Here is a 22,914-nt window from a genome sequence, read left to right on the forward strand (position 1 = left end):
GATTATGAAAACATTTGTTTTTGTTTGTTTGTATTTATAAACTTTTTATTTACATTTTTAAACAATAAAACAACAATTCTCAGGTGTGACTTTATATAACAGATGATGCACATTGTACACAATATAAAATACTGAGCAAGTGATCCGACTATCGACATGGAAACCGCTTTGGCTGGTGGGCTGAGTCCTGGAGGGGAATAACTGGATAGAACATGTCTGCATTGGGAAAACATTTCCACCTGGGTTCGGTTACCCCCTCAGCCTCCCATGCCTGGGGGTCTGCAGCAGTGGCGGATCCAGGGGGGGGCGAGCTGCATGCGGCTGCACACAGTGTGCTGCCCGGCTGCTTTGATTGTGTTTTAAACACAATCAGAGCAGCGGGGCAGCACACTGTCACTGCCGAGCGGACCTGCATATTGTGCAGCCGCCGGCAGCCTTAGAAATTAGGAAGGGGCGGGGCCTAAATCGCCCCCCCCCCTAAAATCGCTCGGGGTATAGCAATAGTCTGGATCCGCCCCTGGTCTGCAGTCTAGATCCAAGATGAGAATGGGACTGCAATTACCAGCCGAATTAAGTGCAGAATTGTCGCATTAGATTAGCGAGCCCGTGGTGAAACTAAGTAAGGAACACCGAGGAACCTCTGCAGAGACCATGGCCAGGGACATTGGAAACGTGGTGGAAGTCTTGTATGGAGATCTGCCGCTGTCCACCATGGTCATTGATCACAGCATGGGCAGAGCGATCGCTGTGCACAACGCCGCTGCTAATCTTGTGCCGAGCTTACTGGGCCTCTGCATGATTGTTGTTGTGGAAGGAACAGCGATGGATGCGCTGAACAGTACGCAGAACTTTTTACGTGGTTGTCCAAAAACCTTTAAATCGCTGGAGAATGCTATTGAATGGAGTGTGAAGAGCGGTCAGATCAGGAATCTGGACTCGGCCAGAGTTTGCATGGCAGGACAGGTCACGCAATGTGAAGAGGCCCTTAACTCCAGAAGGACCCAAAGCTATAGTAGAAGTTGTCGAATCTAAATGAGATTGTTTACCTGTAAGTGTCAGTTTATCAGTTATGAGCTCATCATCTGGTGAGAATTAAATACACTGCATGGTTTGCGTGTACAATTAACTCTGCTTTATTAGTTACAAGTCCATATCTATATAGCAAAAATCATGTATTACAGAAAACTACGCCCCAAAAGGTTTTAACCACTCATGCTCCATTTACACAGATGTTGCTACATTCTCTCACAGGAAACCTCCCCAGGGGGGAGTTGGCTTATCTCCTGTACTGAGAAGGAGATATACCGACGCACCAGATAATCATATACCCAGTCTATTATTGTAATATTTATTATCATATGGCTGGGTTGGTGCACCCTACACACGTTGGACTAATATTCACAAAGAAGAGGTAGAGAGTAGAAGACGTGTATATTAGGGGCACTCTATGATTGTTTATTTATATAAAACATACATTTTAATGGTTCATTTAAAACGATAATGAAGTCCCAAATTAGTACCTTAGTACCACTAGTAGCGAAATAAAACCAAAATAATAATCAAAATAAATTTGTTAAAAAGGCAGAACCAACTGCCTGGCCTCGCTGTGTGATGTGTTTTACAATTCCCTTAATTATATTATATCTGGGTAATATCGATCGTCATGCTGTCCAGGTGTCTGGCATAATAAGCAGTTTAACCTAATCAGTATAGGCACTATTCAAAGTGCAAGAGAGATAAGCTATATCATTACAAACAAATCCTTATTTGTATATATAGTATTATAAATCTAGTTCAAATGAATTATTTCCTTTCAATACTTTATTGATAGAGGGAGAGACAATTTGATAAGGTTGAATATATAACATTTAGGATCGAATCAAGACCATTATGTTTTCTTTTATAAAGTGAATAGGTCTAGATACCCCAATATAGTAAGAGTTGGTAGCGCGATTATATTATATCCCGTTTTACACCACTGTGACCTTGTTTATCACAGAGAACACCAAATGAGCTACCTTCCAGTATCACTCCCTAATGAGATTGATATGGTATCCCTCTTTGAACTGCAAACACTTCCTAACAGATTGGTTGTAATCACGTTCCCCACAACTCTGTATAGAGGGGAACGTGATTATTTACAACCAATCTGTTAGGAAGTGTTTGCAGTTCAAAGAGGGATACCATATCAATCTCATTAGGGAGTGATACTGGAAGGTAGCTCATTTGGTGTTCTCTGTGATAAACAAGGTCACAGTGGTGTAAAACGGGATATAATATAATCGCGCTACCAACTCTTACTATATTGGGGTATCTAGACCTATTCACTTTATAAAAGAAAACATAATGGTCTTGATTCGATCCTAAATGTTATATATTCAACCTTATCAAATTGTCTCTCCCTCTATCAATAAAGTATTGAAAGGAAATAATTCATTTGAACTAGATTTATAATACTATATATACAAATAAGGATTTGTTTGTAATGATATAGCTTATCTCTCTTGCACTTTGAATAGTGCCTATACTGATTAGGTTAAACTGCTTATTATGCCAGACACCTGGACAGCATGACGATCGATATTACCCAGATATAATATAATTAAGGGAATTGTAAAACACATCACACAGCGAGGCCAGGCAGTTGGTTCTGCCTTTTTAACAAATTTATTTTGATTATTATTTTGGTTTTATTTCGCTACTAGTGGTACTAAGGTACTAATTTGGGACTTCATTATCGTTTTAAATGAACCATTAAAATGTATGTTTTATATAAATAAACAATCATAGAGTGCCCCTAATATACACGTCTTCTACTCTCTACCTCTTCTTTGTGAATATTATCTCCTGTACTGCCAGGTCATGAGCACAGTCTCCTGAAAACAATGAATAACTCCTACAAACTAGCTGTATCTAATCTGTCTTTAAGCTATAAGAGAACAAAATGGCTATAAGGCAACAAGATGGCGTCAGCTTTGCAAAATCACATTTCTCAAAGGCATAATCACCTCTCCTCCACCAAACCTCCCCTCCCTGTTATTCTTAGCATCCATTGGCCTTTGTTACTTATGCCAGACACAAACACACACCCTTGTGACACCACTTTCCAATCCACCTTGATTCCACCAATCCCAGCACATGGTTCACACCCGCTGGCTGTGTAAACCGTTTAATTGCTTATGTATAGGGGCTGGCTGAGCCGGTCCTATAGTGGGCTACCTTTGGCTGGATCACTGGGCTACCAGCATTTTTCCTCCTTTAAAATGTTCATAATAGAGTCTCAGCCCCCCACCCTCTCCTTCCCTCCCTAGGCTAAAATTTTCCAACCAGCCCCCACTTATGTATGTTTTATAATCTTGATTACTGGCTACTGTTGTCTTTTTTTTTTTCTCCTTTTGACAACATAAATAAAGTTATTTAAAAAAAAACAAAAAAAACCATGCACATTATACTGAAAGTAAAGTGATGCTTTTGTTACAGCACTGCAGATTCAACAGAGCAGTGTAAAACTAGCACAGCGTATAATCACCATGAGGAAGACAGCAGGCGACAGATTCAACAGTCACATATCTGGAAATATTTTATAATATGTTCAGATCCGGTAATTTAGAGCCCAAACAGAACTTTATCCACATTTGGTGGACATGCCTTAACATTTCCATTATTTTATGATATTTTACAAGTAAATATCCGTTTAACTCCATGGAAGCTTTCCTATGTCTACCAATCACTAACCTCAATAAATGCTCAGATAAGCTGGCATTCCCTGCCATACATGGGGCAAAATGCATGCTGGCAACGTCCTGGAAAAAGACTATACCTTCTCCAATTTAAGATAAAGAATCAAATTTGGTTTATAGGATCTATGGAACTGATTTCTACACAATAAAAGAGATAAATATATTCAATTATGAGAACCCTGATTTACTTATTCTTTAAGAGAGAGAGCTATGTCAGACCACCTCTTCCTGTATTTTATATTTAGACTGGCACTATTTACTAGCATGCAAATGGAGGTGATAGAAGAGACAAGAGCTGGAACTATGGGTGGATATAGATCTGGATGGAGACCATGGCATGGTAGATGGAGACAAGAGAGCAGGAACTATGGGTGGATATCGATCTGGATGGAGACGATGGCATGGTAGATGGAGACAAGAGTGCAGGAACTATGGGTGGATATCGATCTGGATGGAGAAGATGGCACGGTAGATGGAGACGAGAACTGGAACTATGGGTGGATATCGATCTGGATGGAGACAATGGCATGGTAGATGGAGACAAGAAAGCTGGAACTATGGGTGGATATCGATTTGGATGGAGACGATGGCATGGTAGATGGAGACAAGAGAGCAGAAACTATGGGTGGATATCGATCTGGATGGAGACGATGGCATGGTAGATGGAGACAAGAGAGCTGGAACTATGGGTAGATATCGATCTGGATGGAGACGATGGCATGGTAGATGGAGACAAGAGAGCTGGAAGTATGGGTGGATATCGATCTGGATGGAGACGATGGCATGGTAGATGGAGACGAGAGCTGGAACTATGGGTGGATATAGATCTGGATGGAGACAATGGCATGGTAGATGGAGACGAGAGCTGGAACTATGGGTGGATATCAATCTGGATGGAGACGATGGCATGGTAGATGGAGACAAGAGAGCTGGAACTATGGGTGGATATCAATCTGGATGGAGACGATGGAATGGTAGATGGAGACAAGAGAGCAGGAACTATGGGTGGATATTGATCTGGATGGAGACGATGGCATGGTAGATGGAGACAAGAGAGCTGGAACAATGGGTGGATATCGATCTGGATGGAGACGATGGAATGGTAGATGGAGACAAGAGAGCTGGAACTATGGGTGGATATCAATCTGGATGGAGACGGTGGCATGGTAGATGGAGACAAGAGAGCGGGAACTATGGGTGGATATCGATCTGGATGGAGACGATGGCATGGTAGATGGAGACAAGAGAGCAAGAATTATGGGTGGATATCGATCTGGATGGAGACGATGGCATGGTAGATGGAGACGAGAGCTGGAACTATGGGTAGATATCGATCTGGATGGAGAGGATGGCATGGTAGATGGAGACAAGAAAGCTGGAACTATGGGTGGATATCGATCTGGATGGAGACGATGGCATGGTAGATGGAGACGAGAGCTGGAACTATGGGTGGATATATATCTGGATGGAGACAATGGCATGGTAGATGGAGACAAGAGAGCTGGAACTATGGGTGGATATCAATCTGGATGGAGACGATGGCATGGTAGATGGAGACAAGAGAGCTGGAACTATGGGTGGATATCAATCTGGATGGAGACGATGGAATGGTAGATGGAGACAAGAGAGCAGGAACTATGGGTGGATATTGATCTGGATGGAGACGATGGAATGGTAGATGGAGACAAGAGAGCTGGAACTATGGGTGGATATCAATCTGGATGGAGACGATGGCATGGTAGATGGAAACAAGAGAGCAGGAACTATGGGTGGATATAGATCTGGATGGAGACGATGGCATGGTAGATGGAGACAAGAGAGCAGGAACTATGGGTGGATATCGATCTGGATGGAGACGATGGCATGGTAAATGGAGACAAGAGAGCATGAACTATGGGTGGATATAGATCTGGATGGAGACGATGGCATGGTAGATGGAGACAAGAGTGCAGGAACTATGGGTGGATATCGATCTGGATGGAGACGATGGCATGGTAGATGGAGACAAGAGTGCAGGAACTATGGGTGGATATAGATCTGGATGGAGACGATGGCATGGTAGATGGAACATATGATGAAGATAAGGAGGCTGAACAAAGGGGCATGAGATGGAGCATGTGGGAGACGGAGGGATATCATATGCTTGTCTGCAAAACATTTGTAGGATTATACTTCAGCTACTTCTCCTGCTTCAGTGGAAGAATAAATTACAGATTTTATAGATCTTTTCTTGGAATGTTTTTTTTTCACATTTTTTTTTTGATTCATGCAGAACTTAAAACTTGTAATTTTAAACTAGTAAACTTAGACATGAAACCAGACACAAAAACTGATATATTCATTTGAGCCCTGTACAGGGTCTTTATTGAACTCAGCAAGACTCATGATTGTTAGCCTTACATTTAGTAATATGTTGGTTTATAGTCCATGGTATAAATGTGTCTAGAACCTACCGTTTCCTTCATGCAGTATTTGTGTGGGCAATAAAATATGACAAAGCTTCAATCGAGAACAGATTCATAATCACACATAGATGTAAAAGTAACCTAAATAATGTCTAATGTACAGTAACTCAAACTGCATAAATAATATGATTTTTACTGAATGCTGTAAGTGCTACTATATATAGTTATACTCCTATAATGGGGTTACACTCAAAGGGGCATATTCAATTGACGGCGGGACCGCCGAAAATCCCGCGCTCAAAAACTATTACCGTTAATACGGTAATCTCTCGCTGAATTTCAGCTCGCAGCCCCCTGAGCTGCGAGCTGAAATCCAGCGAGTAAATTACCGTAATAACGGTAATCCTGTGCAGACCGCTGGATTTTCGGCTATCCCGCCGACAATTGAATACCCCCCAAATGTGATACTAATATTTAGGGGGGTATTCAATTGTATTCCAGATCGAGCGTTTAAAAAATATTACCGTTAATACGGTAATCTCTCGCTGGATTTCAGCTCGTAGCTCCCTGAGCACATAGAAATCCCAACGTGCACATTCTGGGACTCAAATAGCTGCTGAGCTGTAAAGTGTGAACAAAACTTTACTATCTATAAAATAATAGCAATTATATTATATTAATAAAGCAGAAATGTATTATGTATGGAATTATAATTCTGTCTTTATTGCAAAATGGGCTTTTATGTTTATGAAAAGCGGTGCACTGATAACTGCAAAACAAACTACTACAGTAATTCACAACAACCAATCAGACCTTTGTTTTCATACTGTGTGTGGACACTTTTATTGGATATGACAGTGTGAAACTCAGCAGCACACTGATTGGTGGATGGCACTGGCCATTCACCAATCAGAGTCGAGGGAGATCTCTACACTTTGATTGTTGAATGGTGTGAACTATCCACTAATGAGAGTGCTGGAGGGGGCAGAACTCTTCTAAAATCACCCCTTCCCCTCACCAAAAAAGACCCCAAAACAATTTAGATCCGCCCTTGTGTGCCTGATGCTTGAGTCAGAAGTATTGCACTTCAAAAATTGTTGCAGGGTGCATAATTGGACACGGATTACATGTTTTCTATAGTTTTAGGGTACAACATAATTGGACACGGATTACCTGTTTTCTGTAGTTTTAGGGTACAGCATAATTGGACACGGATTACCTGTTTTCTATAGTTTTAGGGTACAAGCCCCAAAAAAGCTCTGCATTTGCATTTATTTGCATTTTTAGTTATAAAGTGTTTAGTTTTCCCACTTGATCTATTACTAGACCTGACAATTGTATGCAGGACAGGTAGACAAGTATGGGATTGATACTTGTTCCTATTTGGGATGGAGTAGCTGTAATTGAGGTTCTACTACTTGATTAAGGGAACCTTTGACTGGACTATTATAGACAACAACATTCTCTACACATTGAGATTAGCACTGACTTTATAACCACTATGGAGTATCTTTTTGAAAGCTGGAAAGTAAAAGACAATTTTTGTTGCTATGGTTTGGTGCAAATTTTTCACCAAAATCCATTAAATTAGCTGCATAGACAGACAGGTCACTGAGCAAGTCAAACTGCAACAATCCGGCCATTCAGGGATCAGTCAAATAATATAAATTGCACACAGAGCCGGATTAAAGGGGCAGGGGTACAGGCCAGGGGCATACTGTCCAGGAAGACAAGAACGAAGCCCTAAGGTACGTATATAATCAAAGGTGACACTATTACTAACTACAATAACTATTATTAATTTACTATTATTATTTGAGATCATCAAGGGGGGGGGGGGCTCGCTGTTTTTCATTTAGATCATCAAGGGGCTTCGTAGTGTATTATATCCAGAACCAGCGACTCAGAATTGGGTAAGTAACTCTCTTCCTCAATGATGGCACCATACAATTAATTTTAGACCATAGGGGCCCCTATCTTAAGTGCCACATGACCCACAAAGCCTTAATCCAGCTCAGATCACCCACACCTACGGGGAACTGATTTTATATTCTGATGAATGAAGTCTGATTGGATATTAATCATTTGGAGGAAACGTAACTCACTAGACCTCTCAGCTGGGCCTAATATTACATTTTTTTATTTTACATATTTTTAGCAACCATTTGTGTAATGCTTACATATCATTGAAACAATTTGTCGCAGGAATGCAACATTTCACATACAATTTTCTCTCCGTTTATCACTTGCTTCTTTTCTTCTCCTTTTAAGCTGCTGAAGATTGTGTCACCTTACAAACGTTAAATAAGAAACATTTAATGGGGACCTCCCCCGAGCCAATTCTGTTGACAATCGTATATTGAAGTATTGACCTCCGGGGATGATCTGTTACAGACGTAGAATCCATGCGGTGACATAGGCCAGAGACTGTATCCATTGTCAACCGGTGAGGACAAGCTCAAGAAACATCTCGACTGTGGTTGCAGATGTAGTGTAATACATTTATGACCGCTATTATACACCTGTCATAATAAATACTTAACTGAAGGTGATTTCATTCAGTCCAAACATGAATAACTACATGGTCCAGTGGAATATTGCTGAAAAGAAATTGCTTGGAATGTCAACAGTGTTGTCTACCATGCCTTTATAATGTGACCTATAGGTGGTGCTATCCTTTCCTCTTATTGATAGTTAATACATGCAGATAAACAGATAATTGATGTATGTGGAATAACTTATGTTTAATAGAACACGTAACAATAGAAAGTGAAAACTCCACTTAAGCTGGGTACACACTACAGAAATTTCCCACCAACTTTTTATGCTGAGCGATTTTACATGCGATCGATGGTGCGATCGCTCGGTCCATGGACTGCATACACACTAGCCTTGTTTAGGAGGATAAAGGGTAGAGCGGACGTCCCTTTAGCGACTTTTTACAGCCATGTTGTCGTGAGCAATGACTGTAATTTCGTACTCACTGTTGTGGATCGGTTGGAAGTTTATACACACTGCACAGCGGAAACGAGATTGGAACGAAAATATTAAACGGTACGACCAACCAAATGAGGAGACAATCGTCCATTTGGGCAGACTTTCCACCATCGTGTCACTAAACACACTGACCCGACTTTTGAACGAGCGGTCGTATGTCGGCTGATTGAGTCGATTATTGGACGAAAACCGTGTAGTGTGTACCCAGCTTTAGCCATCTATTTATATCTGAAAACATGAAGGCTTCAGACCACGTAGCTTTCCCCCATAATGGTGAAAGCGCTACGGAATATGTTGGCGCTATATAAATAAATTATGATGATGATATAAAACCCAACACTTTGGAGTTTGTAGAGCTAGGTTTACACACAAAACATCACTCGGGTAAGAAAACATTCAGTCGTTTTACTGCAAAATGAAAGAAACCACACAAAATAATATATTAGCATTGTCCACAGGTAAAAAGGCACATGAAATGCTAACGTAGGCACATTAATAATACTAAAACGGCAATAAGTCATTTATAAGCACATAATAAATAAAATAAAATAAAATCCTTAATTCTTGGATGAACCAGGGACAGAGCTAAGCAGTGGCAGGGGTGTAGCTACCCCCCCCTATCCCCTCAAATACTGCTACGGGGCCAGGCTATGGAGTGCTACGCTCCTGGGGAGGAACTATAATCTACAAAATAAAACAGGTCATACATTTAAAACACCTACTGGATGACTAATTTACTGGCTTAGGCATGCCCTCCTGCAAGTTTTACCAAATACTCTGCTTTACCGTTCAGGTCCCCTTCTGTGCTTTTCAGCTTTGTATTTATATCATCATGCCGAGGCGGTATTTCCATAGCCCTGGGAAACAATTGCAGCCAATGCAGACAGCACAAGAAAGCTGTTGCATTCCACGGCAACTAAAATAACGCTGCCTGACTACATAAGCAAGGCTGAAAAGCACAGATGGAAGCCGCAAGTGTGAAACTGTATCTAGAGAACTTGTACAAGCCATTAAATGAAAGGAAATTTTGTGTTTGTAGCACAGTTATTTCCGATTAAATTCTTCAATATCAGCCACAAGTCTCTTAAATTATTCAGCAGCTTGTCTAGAAAGTCTAATCATGGATTCCTTTTTTTTTTTTTTTTTTAAATGGGGATTAAGTTAATTGCAAGAACCTGAAATACAAACACATTATAAATGTCAATTTAGCCAGCAACGAATTTTAGCTGTCAAGAAAGAGGCTTAGGGGTCTTATGGTGCTCAGGTAGCAGGGCGTAAGGCTAATAAGCCACGTTGGAACTTGTAATTCCATATCGGCCGGCAAACGGCAGCTTGCATGATCCTCCATTTTGTATGGACCTTTGTGGTGCCTTGTAAATATACTGCTCAATACAAAATGGTTCCAATATAACTGGAAAGGCCCAGAGCTTGATGGATATATGTTTATATTGATATGAATGACCTGCTTTAATTGTAGGTTATGAAGTCCTTAAATCCCACTGACTAACGATATTGCATCTCAGACGGTTGGATTTACACACTACGAATTCCTGGCCCCTTGGTCACCCCTTGCCCCAACGCCAACATGTGTCACTGACAGGAACAACAAAATTAACTTTGAGCTGAAATGTTTGAGGTTATTTGCAAAATGTGTACAGTTAGCTGCATATTTGTAGAGCTACCTTTAAAATGTACCTGCTGTCTACTGGAGGCAGCCATTTTGTGGGTGGTGCCTGCTGTCACCAGTTCCCAGAAAACAGCTGCCTTCCCTGATTGTAGGCCACAAATGCACTTTAATATTCTTAGTACCTCATAATAAGTCTGACTACACATAATTAAACCATTCTAGAGCTGTGACCAGTGACATAATCACAATATACTAGCTACATATACCACAATTTGACCTATATGTTCTGTTTACCACATTTAAGATTTCGCAATGCACAGAAACGGTTCTCCTTTCATTGTAAATCATTGCCCTCCAGCTTCCATGAAGCTAAAAGTTCCATAATCCAACAGTAAATTAAACTTACTAACAACGTAAAAGGCTGCAGTAATTCATGGCAACTGGATTGATCACAGCTCATGCTGAATGGTTGCTATGGGTTACCGTACCTGCACATGTTGTCAGGAAACGACCCCAGTCTAATGTGCAGCTAAGGATCATGGGAGTTGTAGTTTATTAGCAGAAAGGAAGTTGGAGTCTGGAGGCTTTCAATATATAAGCATAACACGACAACCCTATTATTTAAACAAAGGGTTCATCAGAACAGCTATATCGGAGTGCAATAAAAGCAGATCTTGTTGCAAGAACTGAATATCTTACGTCGGAGGCATTGCATTGTGGGATATGTGAATAAATAATACATAGAAATGACTGTAGCATTAATTTGATGCAATAGATGGACAACTGGAATTAAAAGAGTTAAAACCAGCCATCCAGACTTGGATATGTTAAGCATAACCTGTGCAGAAAAGGGATGTGGTATGCTTATAACAGAGGTAGGCAATCTATGGCTGTCAGGGCATTCTGGAACTTGCAGTTCTACAACAGCGGGAGAGCTACAGGATGCCCAATCCGGGTTTAACACTATAACTAAATAATACTGCTTAATATATCCCCACGGAGTGAGCGGCCCCAGGTAACGGACCATTAGGGTATTATAATCACCCAAATACTGACAGACTACAAAAGTCATAAACAGCAGCCTGAATATCTGACAGGTAGGCGGAAATTGTCACACGTTTACAGGATAGATAAATCCTTCCTTTGATATTTAAAGATTGTCATCATTTTTCTTTTCTCCTGTGGTTTCCATGGCAGCAGAGTGTGAGTTGGCCGAATGAAGGGGGGCTGCACCATCCCACTGAAGAGTTTGAGGTTAAAAGTTTGCACGTCGCTTGCATTAAAATGGCTAAAAATGTCTGTATAAAAGTGATAATGGCTCCGAGCCTCAAGTTCCCCAGGATGGGTGTTTGAAAAGGATTCGTTTTCTGAGGGCCCAGCGGGAGAAGACGGCTTTCTCTGTGATGAAGCGGTGGGCTCCCCGCGAGGCTCTTTCATGCATCATGTAAGTGGTGCATTCGTCCAGCCTGCCCTTCTCGTAGTAGTGGTAAGGCACCAAAGGGTGTGAGCGATCCCTGCAGAAAGGTGGGGATATATGTTACACCAATGTATATACATTTATCTCATGGGTATAGTTACCATATATTTATACAGATCCATGTTTCCACTTTACCACATCTACATTGTACACATACAACAACACGCCACACACTTCACACTCCACATACTACATACTTGCCAACTCTCCCTGAATGTCAGGGAGACTCCCTGAAATAGGAGTGATCTCCCTCACTCCCTGAAGAGTCTGGCATTCTCCCTGATGCTGAGCCAGTACAAGACGTGGTTGGCTTCGCCATCTGTGGCATGATGACACAGCTCAGAAATTGTGTCCTATGTCCATGTATTGATGCCTATGGAGGTGGCCATTTTCATGGAGACCAAGATTTAATCAAAGACTGACAGGTAAGACAACACGACTTCAGTAATGGAGACAGAAATGTAAAAGACACTTCAGTCTCTAGAGAGCTGCTTTTCTTTAACGCATAGTTGCCTACTCTTCCGGAATGTCTAGGAGACTCCTGTATTTCTGGGAGACCTCCCGGGCAAGCAGGGCAACCTCCCGGTTCTCGCCCCCGCAATAGATAAGTGGCGGGGGAGGCTTAATGACGCAAATATCGCATTATCTTAGCCCTGCCCCCTGCTGTACTTGGCCAAAATTGTGACAATCGTTTAGAGGGCGGGGCCAAAATGATGCGATTCGTCAAGACCCGCCTCCACACGCCCACCTCCCCCGGAATCCCCTTGAAGCTAACGAGGAAAAGTTGGCAAGTATGATATACTCTCTATGGTCACACTGCACAATGCACTCTCAGTACAACGTGTTACACAACTACACCTTATAGATGGCTATCTAGCAAGTAAAGATATGAATGGATTTTACTGATAACTAAGAACTTAATAGGATTTTTTTTTGCTCTCCCACTGCTGGAAGTACAGATACTTACAAAATAAGCAAGTAAAAAAAAAAAAGATAAAATATGTAGAATATCAGACATTGGGATACACAGGCAGAGAACAACCTATACAAACAATATATCTGTGTGTTCTCCGTACCTGCAATAGTTCTCGCTGACCATCCCATACACAGAGACCTCCTCACACAGCTCCATGGCCAGAATCATGGTGAACCATCCCGTGCTCAGAAACGTACCAGACATGGCCCTGCAGGGAGAACAAGGAGGGACAGCGGCTGTTATCATTATCAAGCCATAGCCCGGCCATAAAAACGGGAGCTATGAGCAGGGAGAAAGGGGAGAGGGATTATAGATTTAATGTTGTTTCAGACACCCCATAATGTCTGTCTGGGTCTATCAAACATAAGTCAGATGTGGGAAAATTTGCTTCATGTAAAGGGTGCGTTATTCACCATCACTATTGTGTCACTATTCTTGGACGAACCAGGGATAAAGCTAAGCAGGGGGTGTAGCTATGGGGTGCCGTTCCATCTGCCACTCTCCTCTTCTAACCGTGGCGAGGGCCACCCCCATCCCCTCAAATACTGGTACGGGGCCAGGCGATGGCGTGCTGCGCCCCTGGGGAGGAACTATAATCTACAAAATAAAACAGATCATACATTTAAACACCTACTGGATGACCAGTTTACTGGCTTAGGCATGCCCTCCTGCAAGTTTTACTAAATACTCTGCTTTACCGTTCAGGCACCCTTTTGTGCTTTTCAGCTTTGTATTTATATAATCACACCGAGGCGGTATTTCCATAGCCCTGGGAAACAATTGCAGCCAATGCAGACAGCACCAGAAAGCTGTTGCATTCCACGGCAACTAAAAATAACGCTGCCTGACTACATAGGCAAGGCTGAAAAGCACAGATGGAAGCCACAAATGTGAAAATGTATCGAGAGAGCTTGTACAAGCCATTAAAATAATGGAAATTTTGTGTTTGTAGCACAGTTATTTCCCATTAAATTCTTCAATATCAGCCACAAGTCTCTTAAATTATTCAGCAGTTTAGCTAGAAAGTCTAATCATTTCTCCCGATGGATTCCTGTTTTCTTTTTTTAAATGGGGTTTAAGAAAATTGCAAGAACCTACATACAGAAAGCAGAGTAGAGTCATATCTCAGGGCACAGACAGACACTTCGCCTGATTATATAAATTCATTGCTAGAAGCACACTAGCACATAAGGAAGCAAAACAACAATGATCAATAAAGTAGCCCTTAGATAGAAAAACTCTGTAAGAGGAGCGCCCAGTAGCCCCCTTCCCTCCCCCAAATTCCCATCCAACCAATGGACCATTTACTTTATAGGAGTGCATGCTCTGACATGGGTTTGTTGGTGAATTCCGTTTTTGATTGGTGGTCTCCCGTTAATGCTGTCATCCCCCATAAATACCCTACAGCACTGATGGCAAACCTGTGACACTCCAGGTGTTGTGAAACTACAAATCCTAGCATACTCTGCCAGCTATCAGCCAGTTATCTACTGGCAAAGCATGCTGGGGCTTGTAGTTTCTCAACACCTGGAGTGTCACAGGTTAGCCATCACTGCCCTACAGAGATCATACATAGGATACTTGCCTGTTCTTCCCAGTCTCATTCTGGAAGATCTGGTCGCAGTGCACCATCATGTTCTGTGTGAGCGTGTAGATACTCACTCCGGGGTATCTGCCTTTAGCCTGCACCAAGGCGCGATACGTGGTACCCTTATCCGTGTCCATCTGCCTGGGGGGCCCCCATATCACATACACCGTGTCCTGGGAGTGCTGGAAGAAGTAGCTCTGGTTGCGGAGTAGAAGCGGCACGCTGGTGTGAGACACCACCCTCAACGTGCTGCGGCTGCCCACGTCCGACTCGTACCCAACCGTGGGCGCCGTGTTCATGCGCAGAATGCACTCGGCCTGGTCGATCTGTTGCCCCAGGCCGGACCCAAGCATCTGCCCCGAGCTGGACACCACACTGCAGGTCTTACAAGGGTTCCTGACTAGTGGCTTTGGGGATAAAAACAAAGTAAAATCAAGAGTAAATCAAAGTCATGGGGTGTTAAATACAGATATTCTCTAGATATTAGGGCCAATATACTAACAATGCTTTTAAATGCAACAATTGCACTGAATAGAAACCAATAAGAAATTTGATTTTAACTGTTGAGGGCAAGTTAGACAGGAAGGGCCTCATAATACAAAGCGGAAACAGGAGTGTATCCTAAATTGCACTGGTAGCCACCAACGCCTGGAGAGGCGCATTGCAAGTGCAAGTGATTTATAGTACGAGTGTGGTCTATTTAGGACAGGCCACGTCTCCTAATACGCCTCTTAGAAGGCGTAAAACTTGTAGCTTCGTTCAGCTTAGTCTAAAGATATGAGCTGATAAGCACGATCAATAGCGCGTATCTGTAGGGGGGGGAACACCCTCCTCTATAACAGTAATTAGTTCTTATACGGTGAGCTGGTTACTGCTAATAATTTATTTATTAAGCTTTACTTAAACGGCAGTCGTCATCAACTTGATGATCGAGATACTCTTAAATGGCACAGTATTTTGGAGTGGCGCGTACCTGAAGATACATGCAACTCAAAAATGCACAGGTTAGGTTGTAATAAAGTTGCAGCCTATTCTAAATTAGGTCTTAAATCAGCGGTAGGAAACAGATAGTCCATTAAGCTTTCACCAGTGGTCCCCTAGCCAGCTGCTCCCGACCTTATCAGAAGGGGGCAGTCGACTTCTGTGTCACATGACCTCCTCTGCAGAGTGGAGGGAGGTCACGCGGAATACCTAGTGTGCTCCCCCTCTCTCACGTTGACCCTCACTGCCTTAAATGCAAATAGCTGATTGGTTGCTTTGGTTCAGTGCTTATATTTGTACCTAAGTGCAATGTTAGTGAATGAGCTATAATGCCAATATTAGCCATACATCATATATATATATATATATATATATATATATATATACACAAGTTAACCCGTGCATGATACTCATGCATTCTAGTCAAATCAAGCTACTTAAGGTCTTAAAAAGGTTCGTGTCATGCATTTGGACCTAGCCCAGGCCTCCCCAGGGGAAGAGCGTTAGTTCCCGACGCAAGCGCCCTTTTTAATGTGTGTTCATGAGGTAAAATTACCTCACGAAAATGAGTTTGACCCCTCAACTCGTAAATTTAGCCTTTACTACCCCTCCCACGGGGGGAAGGGGGGATGATGGAAGTTAACTGACTTGACTATTCTAATTTTTTTGTCAAATAATGTCAGTATACCAAATTTCAGGTCAATTGGATGAGCCCTTTCTGAGAAAATAGTTTTTTCCACACACACACACACTAACGCACGCCTCTACACATGTGTGTTCATGAGGTAAAATTACCTCACGAAAATGAGTTTGAGCCCTACCAAATTTCAGCCCTTTTTGAATTTTTTTTCCCACACACACTAAGAATTTAGTAGGTCAGTGTATAACTCTGCCCAGCAGGTGGCGCTGCAACTTGGGTTTTTTTTTTTCACACACACACAGACGCCACTAAGCATTTATATATTAGATATATATATATATATATATATATATATATATATATAGAGCACAATAATGACCGTATAAGGGGTTACAATACCCAACATTGAACCCACCTCCATCCCTAACACTTATTTCTCTTGCTGATTTACTAATTACTTTCAGAATTCATTGCATTAGCCTGCATGATTAAAGAAAAATGTTGACTTCATACCTAACATATACATGGCAACGGTTCAGGCTAACAGTACAAAATGCTAGAGATATATCTGTGACTGTTATAAAATGTTTGCATGATTTAAGCTCAACATTAGGGCAACCGTTCTGTGGACTGGTAATGGAGATTGTCATTTCAATAAGTGCCTCCTGAACATCGGATATGTCTCAAGAATACTGGTCATGTGCTTCAGTGATGTCACTGGTTCCTGTACACCTGATAGGCTGCTCATGAGAATATTTGTTCAGTCGACAAAATGGCCGACTCCGTTGCAGGAGACAGGTTTATTTTGACATTATCTCCTCCTCCCTTTCCTGGTGGTATTTGGTGCCAGTGGCTCCAGTATGCAAATGAGAAGAAGTCAGCAGCATGCCTCAAGGACAGGACCTAATTATAGCATTTCCCTCACCTCTCCATCCGGTAGTCGGCTGTATCCCAAGAGCTGCAGTACATGAGGTAGAAAGGATGGCGGACTCTCTGCTTGTTCCTTGACGTTTGCTCTCATCCAGCACAGCCAGAGGATGGCACTAAGCAGCAGACTAGCCACACACACGCGGGTCTGGACATCACAACAAAACAGAGTTAGAGACGTAACGATTCAAAGCGACACTTTGCCAAAGGTGAACGCTACATTTATTTGGCTAAAAATCTTTGTAACGCGGCTTCTGTGATGTTCTAGAACTCTAGACAAGTTATATACACCGGCCGTCTGCAGCAACGTTACCTCAATTCACTAGGAAACAGGGACATTATTGTACATTGTGCAGTGCTCAGCAATGTCACTGATCCCTAATGAATTGATAAGATCCATTCTCAAGAATATTGTTTAACTTGTTTGTTTGTTTGTTTTTATTTCCAATTTCCAAATCGTTCAGTTTAGAGGAACAAATGACCTCCATTTTTTTCCAATTACTTTATATTTATCCCATTATTTTCATGGGCAACAAACATTCCACAAAGAAGTTAGCATAGGCAAACCAGGGGGGGTTTCCTAGTGCCTGGAAACACCCCCCCCTCCAAGCCTGGGCCGCTGTATAATTGAGGTGGCTGGACCCTGCTTCCGCTTCACACGGCTCTGCTTGAAAAGGGAGAGCTGCGTGCACCTAACAGTAGTCCACGCAGCATTGCCCATGTATATTATGGGGATAGGAAGAGTTGGAGAGCAGCCAAGCACTGTCTAAAATGATAGCCACGCCCCCATGCATGCGTCACGCCCGCTGGCAGCGTGGTGTGGAAACCCCCCTCTACCAATCCTGCGTTTGCCCCTGGTTAGCTTGTCTCCAATGCAGGATAAGATCAACCAAACATAGTCTATTGTATGCGTTAAATGCTATCTAAAATAGTGGAGTAAAAATATAGAATAATATACTGTAATATGATGTATATTGTTCAGAAGTGTCACACTGCATAACTAGAGTGATGTCTCTCTGCAAAGGTATTACATCTCCAGGTGCTGCATGCTTTAGAAAGTTGAGATTCAGGGGAGGTTTTAAATGTGACACCCTGAATATATATTTGTTTCGCTGGCTAGGAATTCACCTACAGGAGATGCCTTGACGTTGGCAGGTGAGATTATCCCTATACTGTGCACAAAATTCCCCTTATATGCTAACACATAGGGGTATATTTACTAAACAGCGGGTTTGAAAAAGTGGAGATGTTGCCTATAGCAACCAATCAGATTCTAGTTGTCATTTTATAGAATGTACTAAATAAATGACAGCTACAATCTGATTGGTTGCTATAGGCAACATCTCCACTTTATCAAACCCGCAGTTTAGTAAATATACCCCCTGAGTGATTTATATATTGTCAGTTTTTGAGCGCTGGATAACATTTTTCTTGACCTTAGTCTGTCTGTGTGTGTGTGTATGTTAGGGAATATAGACTGCAAGCCCCAATGGGGCAGGGACTGATGTGAGTGAGTTCTCTGTACAGCGCTGCGGTATTAGTGGCGCTATATAAATACATTTTGATGATAATGATGATGTTTGCACATACATATTAGTCTCAATTGTCCTTGGCTGCCGTCTCAAATTAGTTTAATCACTAGTACACATTTCATTCATCTCTTTCACTAATTACATTTCATATTGTTCAAAGGCGCAGTTTTCATGTATGTAATAGAATGTCTATTACTACAGAGACCATTTTCCTCTAAATAAAAACCCTCTATGACCTAATCTAAAATACAGATCACTTAATGTTACAATATAGCTTTGAAACTGTCCAGTTCTATACAGATGATCACATTATATTTATAATTATTATCAACAGTAGATCACTCACTAAGATCTTCATCTTTCATCAGCTACGGAGTATCACCAGGGCCTGGAAAGTAAAAAAATAAACCTTAAATAAGGCAAAGTCAATGACAGATTGAATCAACGGATGTCTAGTCCCTGGAACACACAGGGATCATACAATGAAGGAGGAAGACTTGCGGGGGGCCTCAATCCATCAGGAAAAGGCTTAAGGCAAAGAACAATAGCTTGATCACACAATGCCGTTACATATTCACATTTAGTTAGGACAGGGGCAGTGTCATGGTATGAGCAGATGAAGGTCCCCTGCTATTTATGGAAAAAAGGGACCTCCATAATTTACCTTACAGTCACAAGATCTTTGGTGCCACTTCTAACACCAGTGTTCTTGTGGTTGTGATATGAGAATATAGGCAGGAGCTTAGAGCCACCCTGCTCTCTTCCCTACCTACCCTCTTCCCTGCATGTGGAGAGAAACTTTTCTGCGGAACTCTGTGGCAGCTTCCAAATAAATGACAATAATACTAACAGTTTCCGGAGATACAGACAGACACTGCAGTAATACAATAAATCATGAACCATGCAGTGGGTTGTCAGGCAAAACCATTTAAAACTGGACAGCTATGAATTACACCTTCAGAATTACAATGAGTTTAAAAAGTGATTGTTGTTACTATTAAAAGAGTTTACAATAATAGGATTAATACACTACTATTATAGTAGTAAATAGCATGTACTAATAAAAACATGTTGCTCTCCATAGCTGTGGTCCGCACATGTATGTGTGTTTGCTTTTATTGAGGTTGTTACATATTAACACTTTCAGGTCATGGCAGTGGGTGTGATGTGTTGCATTGTGCACAGGGGGGATGAACAATAGTTGATAAACACACAACAGCCGGCTAGAAGCTGCTTTAAAAAGTTGCCAAATCTGCTTTGTGTGGTCTGTAGCAGAGGATGTAAACCTGTGGCTGTGTACATAGCACCTCTGGAGCTACCGGCTGCAGCATGCTGGAACTTGTAGTTTCACAATTGCTGAAAATCCACTACAGTATCTCACTGTGTGTAGAATGGTTATAGATCTACATAGTATAAATACTCTGCTCAGCACCCGGGATTCTTCAGATTCCTTCATCAAAACCATCAAACACACAAGAAATGAATGACCAGTATGCAGTGTTAGGGATGCAGAGTTAGGGGTGCAGTGTGCAGAGTTAGGGGTGCAGTGTGCAGAGTTAGGGGTGCAGTGTGCAGTGTTAGGGGTGCAGTGTGCAGAGCTAGGGGTGCAGTTAGGGGTGCACTATGCAGTGTTAGGGGTGCAGTGTGCAGTTAGGGGTGCAGCATGCAGTGTTAGGGGTGCAGTGTGCAGAGCTAGGGGTGCAGTGTGCAGAGCTAGGGGTGCAGCGTGCAGAGTTAGGGGTGCAGTGTGCAGAGTTAGGGGTGCAGTTAGGGGTGCACTATGCAGTGTTAGGGGTGCAGTGTGCAGTTAGGGGTGCAGCATGCAGTGTTAGGGGTGCAGTGTGCAGAGCTAGGGGTGCAGTGTGCAGAGCTAGGGGTGCAGCGTGCAGAGTTAGGGGTGCAGTGTGCAGAGTTAGGGGTGCACTATGCAGTGTTAGGGGTGCAGTGTGCAGTTAGGGGTGCAGCATGCAGTGTTAGGGGTGCAGTGTGCAGAGCTAGGGGTGCAGTTAGGGGTGCACTATGCAGTGTTAGGGGTGCAGTGTGCAGAGCTAGGGATGCAGCGTGCAGAGTTAGGGGTGCAGCGTGCAGAGTTAGGGGTGCAGCGTGCAGTGTTAGGGGTGCAGCGTGCAGAGTTAGGGGTGCAGTGTGCAGAGTTAGGGGTGCAGCGTGCAGTGTTAGGGGTGCACTGTGCAGAGCTAGGGGTGCAGTGATAGGGATGTTGCGCTGGTATGAGCCTGGGCACAGGCTGTGTGTGGCACATACCTAAACCTCCCCTCCCCCTATTTATATAACGGACCTGCCCGCACTAACCTCCCCGGTGGCCGCCGCTCAGGGTACCCCTGGCATGGGCTCTGCCGGCAGCACAGTCCGAGGCCTGCACAGAGCTCTCCTCGCCCCGGATCAGGAAGCCTCGATCCCGCCTCCATACAGACAAAACGTGACAGACCCCCACCTCACTGACACGATGTGTTACCCACTGCCCCTAGGTCCCATGTGCAGATGTATTACTGAATATCTGTCATTAATGCCCCTTGTTGGCCTCCTCAGATTACTGCAGCATTATATGATGGCTGCTCTGTTCTGTGTTCTTACTCAGCATCCTTTATCAGTTATCATCTAAATGTAATTACATTGTATCATCACCAGGTATCATCAGATTACTGCAGCATTATATGATGGCTGCTCTGTTCTGTGTTCTTACTCAGCATCCTTTATCAGTTATCATCTAAATGTAATTAAATTGTATCATCACCAAGTATCAGATTAGTGCATAGTACATCTACTGTGATAGAGCATGTGAGCACAGCAATAATACTAGTATTGAAAACGATTCCCATGGATAAAGCCGAGTACACACTACACAGTTTTCATCCAATAATCGGCTCAAACAGCCGACATACGACCGCTCGTTCAAAAGTCGGGTCAGTGTGTGTAGTGACACGATGGTCGAAAGTCTGCCCAAATGGACGATTGTCGCCTCATTTGGTTGGTCGTACCGTTTAATATTTTCGTTCCAATCTCGTTTCCGCTGTGTAGTGTGTATAAACTTCCGACCGATCCACAACAGTGAGTGCGAAATTACAGTCATTGCTCACGACAACATAGCTGTAAAAAGTCACTACTTTATCGTCCTAAACAAGGCTAGTGTGTATGCAGTCCATGGACCGAGCGATCGGAACATCAATCGCATGTAAAATCGCTCGGCATAAAAAGTTGGTTGAAATTTCTGTAGTGTGTACCCAGCTTTAGGTATTATAATGCACACAATTAGACTAAATGATGTGATTGAAGCAAAATAGAATGCCATTTATTTCTGTTGCTGGTATACAGGGAAGCCATTGATAATGTACGCTTTCTTACCCGTTCAAACGTGTGCAAATATAATAAAATGTATAAAATTCTAAGCATGCGCTGTGCTGAAAGTATAATCTCTTTCTATTCTGAGATAGAGTGGGATAATATCTAAGAGACCCTTTTACCATCCAATACCCCTCAAAAGAGGGCAATCTCTTCACATTATAACTTCTTGAGAAATATCTTAGACCACACCACCATCAAGTTAGTGGTCATCATCATCACCATTTATTTATATAACGCCACTGATTCCGCAGCGCTGTACAGAGAACTCACTCACATCAGTCCCTGCCCCATTGGAGCTTACAGTCTAAATTCCCTAACATACACACACAGTGGTTATGGTGCTTTCCCCCAATTAAATTATGACATATTACTCAAAAACCTTGGTACATCTATTAAACTCCTCGCCTAACATGGCGCTAATGATGCAGTCAGCCACGTTACTATTGGGGGTGGAGATTAGCCATTTGGCACAAATGTTCCAGCGCTGGCTAAGTGAGCCTCACGTGGGGGACCAGAGTCTACAAACCAGGCCTGGCCAACCTGTGGCTCTCCAGGGGTTGTGAAACTACAAGTCCCGGCATGTCCTGCCAGTTATCGGCTGCTATCTACTGGAAAAGCATGCTGGGGCTTGTAGTTTCACAACCCCTGGAGAGCCACAGGTTGG

General features: G+C 42.6%; 1 protein-coding gene across 1 annotated transcript; it reads right to left on the bottom strand.

Moving 5' to 3' along the window:
* Nucleotides 1-9,527: 9,527 nt before the first annotated feature.
* ST6GALNAC4 (ST6 N-acetylgalactosaminide alpha-2,6-sialyltransferase 4) lies at nucleotides 9,528-21,438 on the bottom strand. The gene is made up of 6 exons (XM_075185169.1): nucleotides 21,201-21,438; nucleotides 19,237-19,278; nucleotides 17,357-17,506; nucleotides 14,808-15,217; nucleotides 13,323-13,430; nucleotides 9,528-12,283 (listed from the first exon to the last, which is right to left on the bottom strand). Exons 2-6 carry the CDS (start codon nucleotides 19,246-19,248, stop codon nucleotides 12,097-12,099), a joined length of 867 nt encoding a protein of 288 aa, XP_075041270.1. The 5' UTR covers nucleotides 19,249-19,278; nucleotides 21,201-21,438; the 3' UTR covers nucleotides 9,528-12,096.
* Nucleotides 21,439-22,914: the final 1,476 nt, after the last annotated feature.

This window comes from Mixophyes fleayi, chromosome 9 (genome assembly GCF_038048845.1).
Source record: "Mixophyes fleayi isolate aMixFle1 chromosome 9, aMixFle1.hap1, whole genome shotgun sequence".
Taxonomy (NCBI): domain Eukaryota; kingdom Metazoa; phylum Chordata; class Amphibia; order Anura; family Limnodynastidae; genus Mixophyes; species Mixophyes fleayi.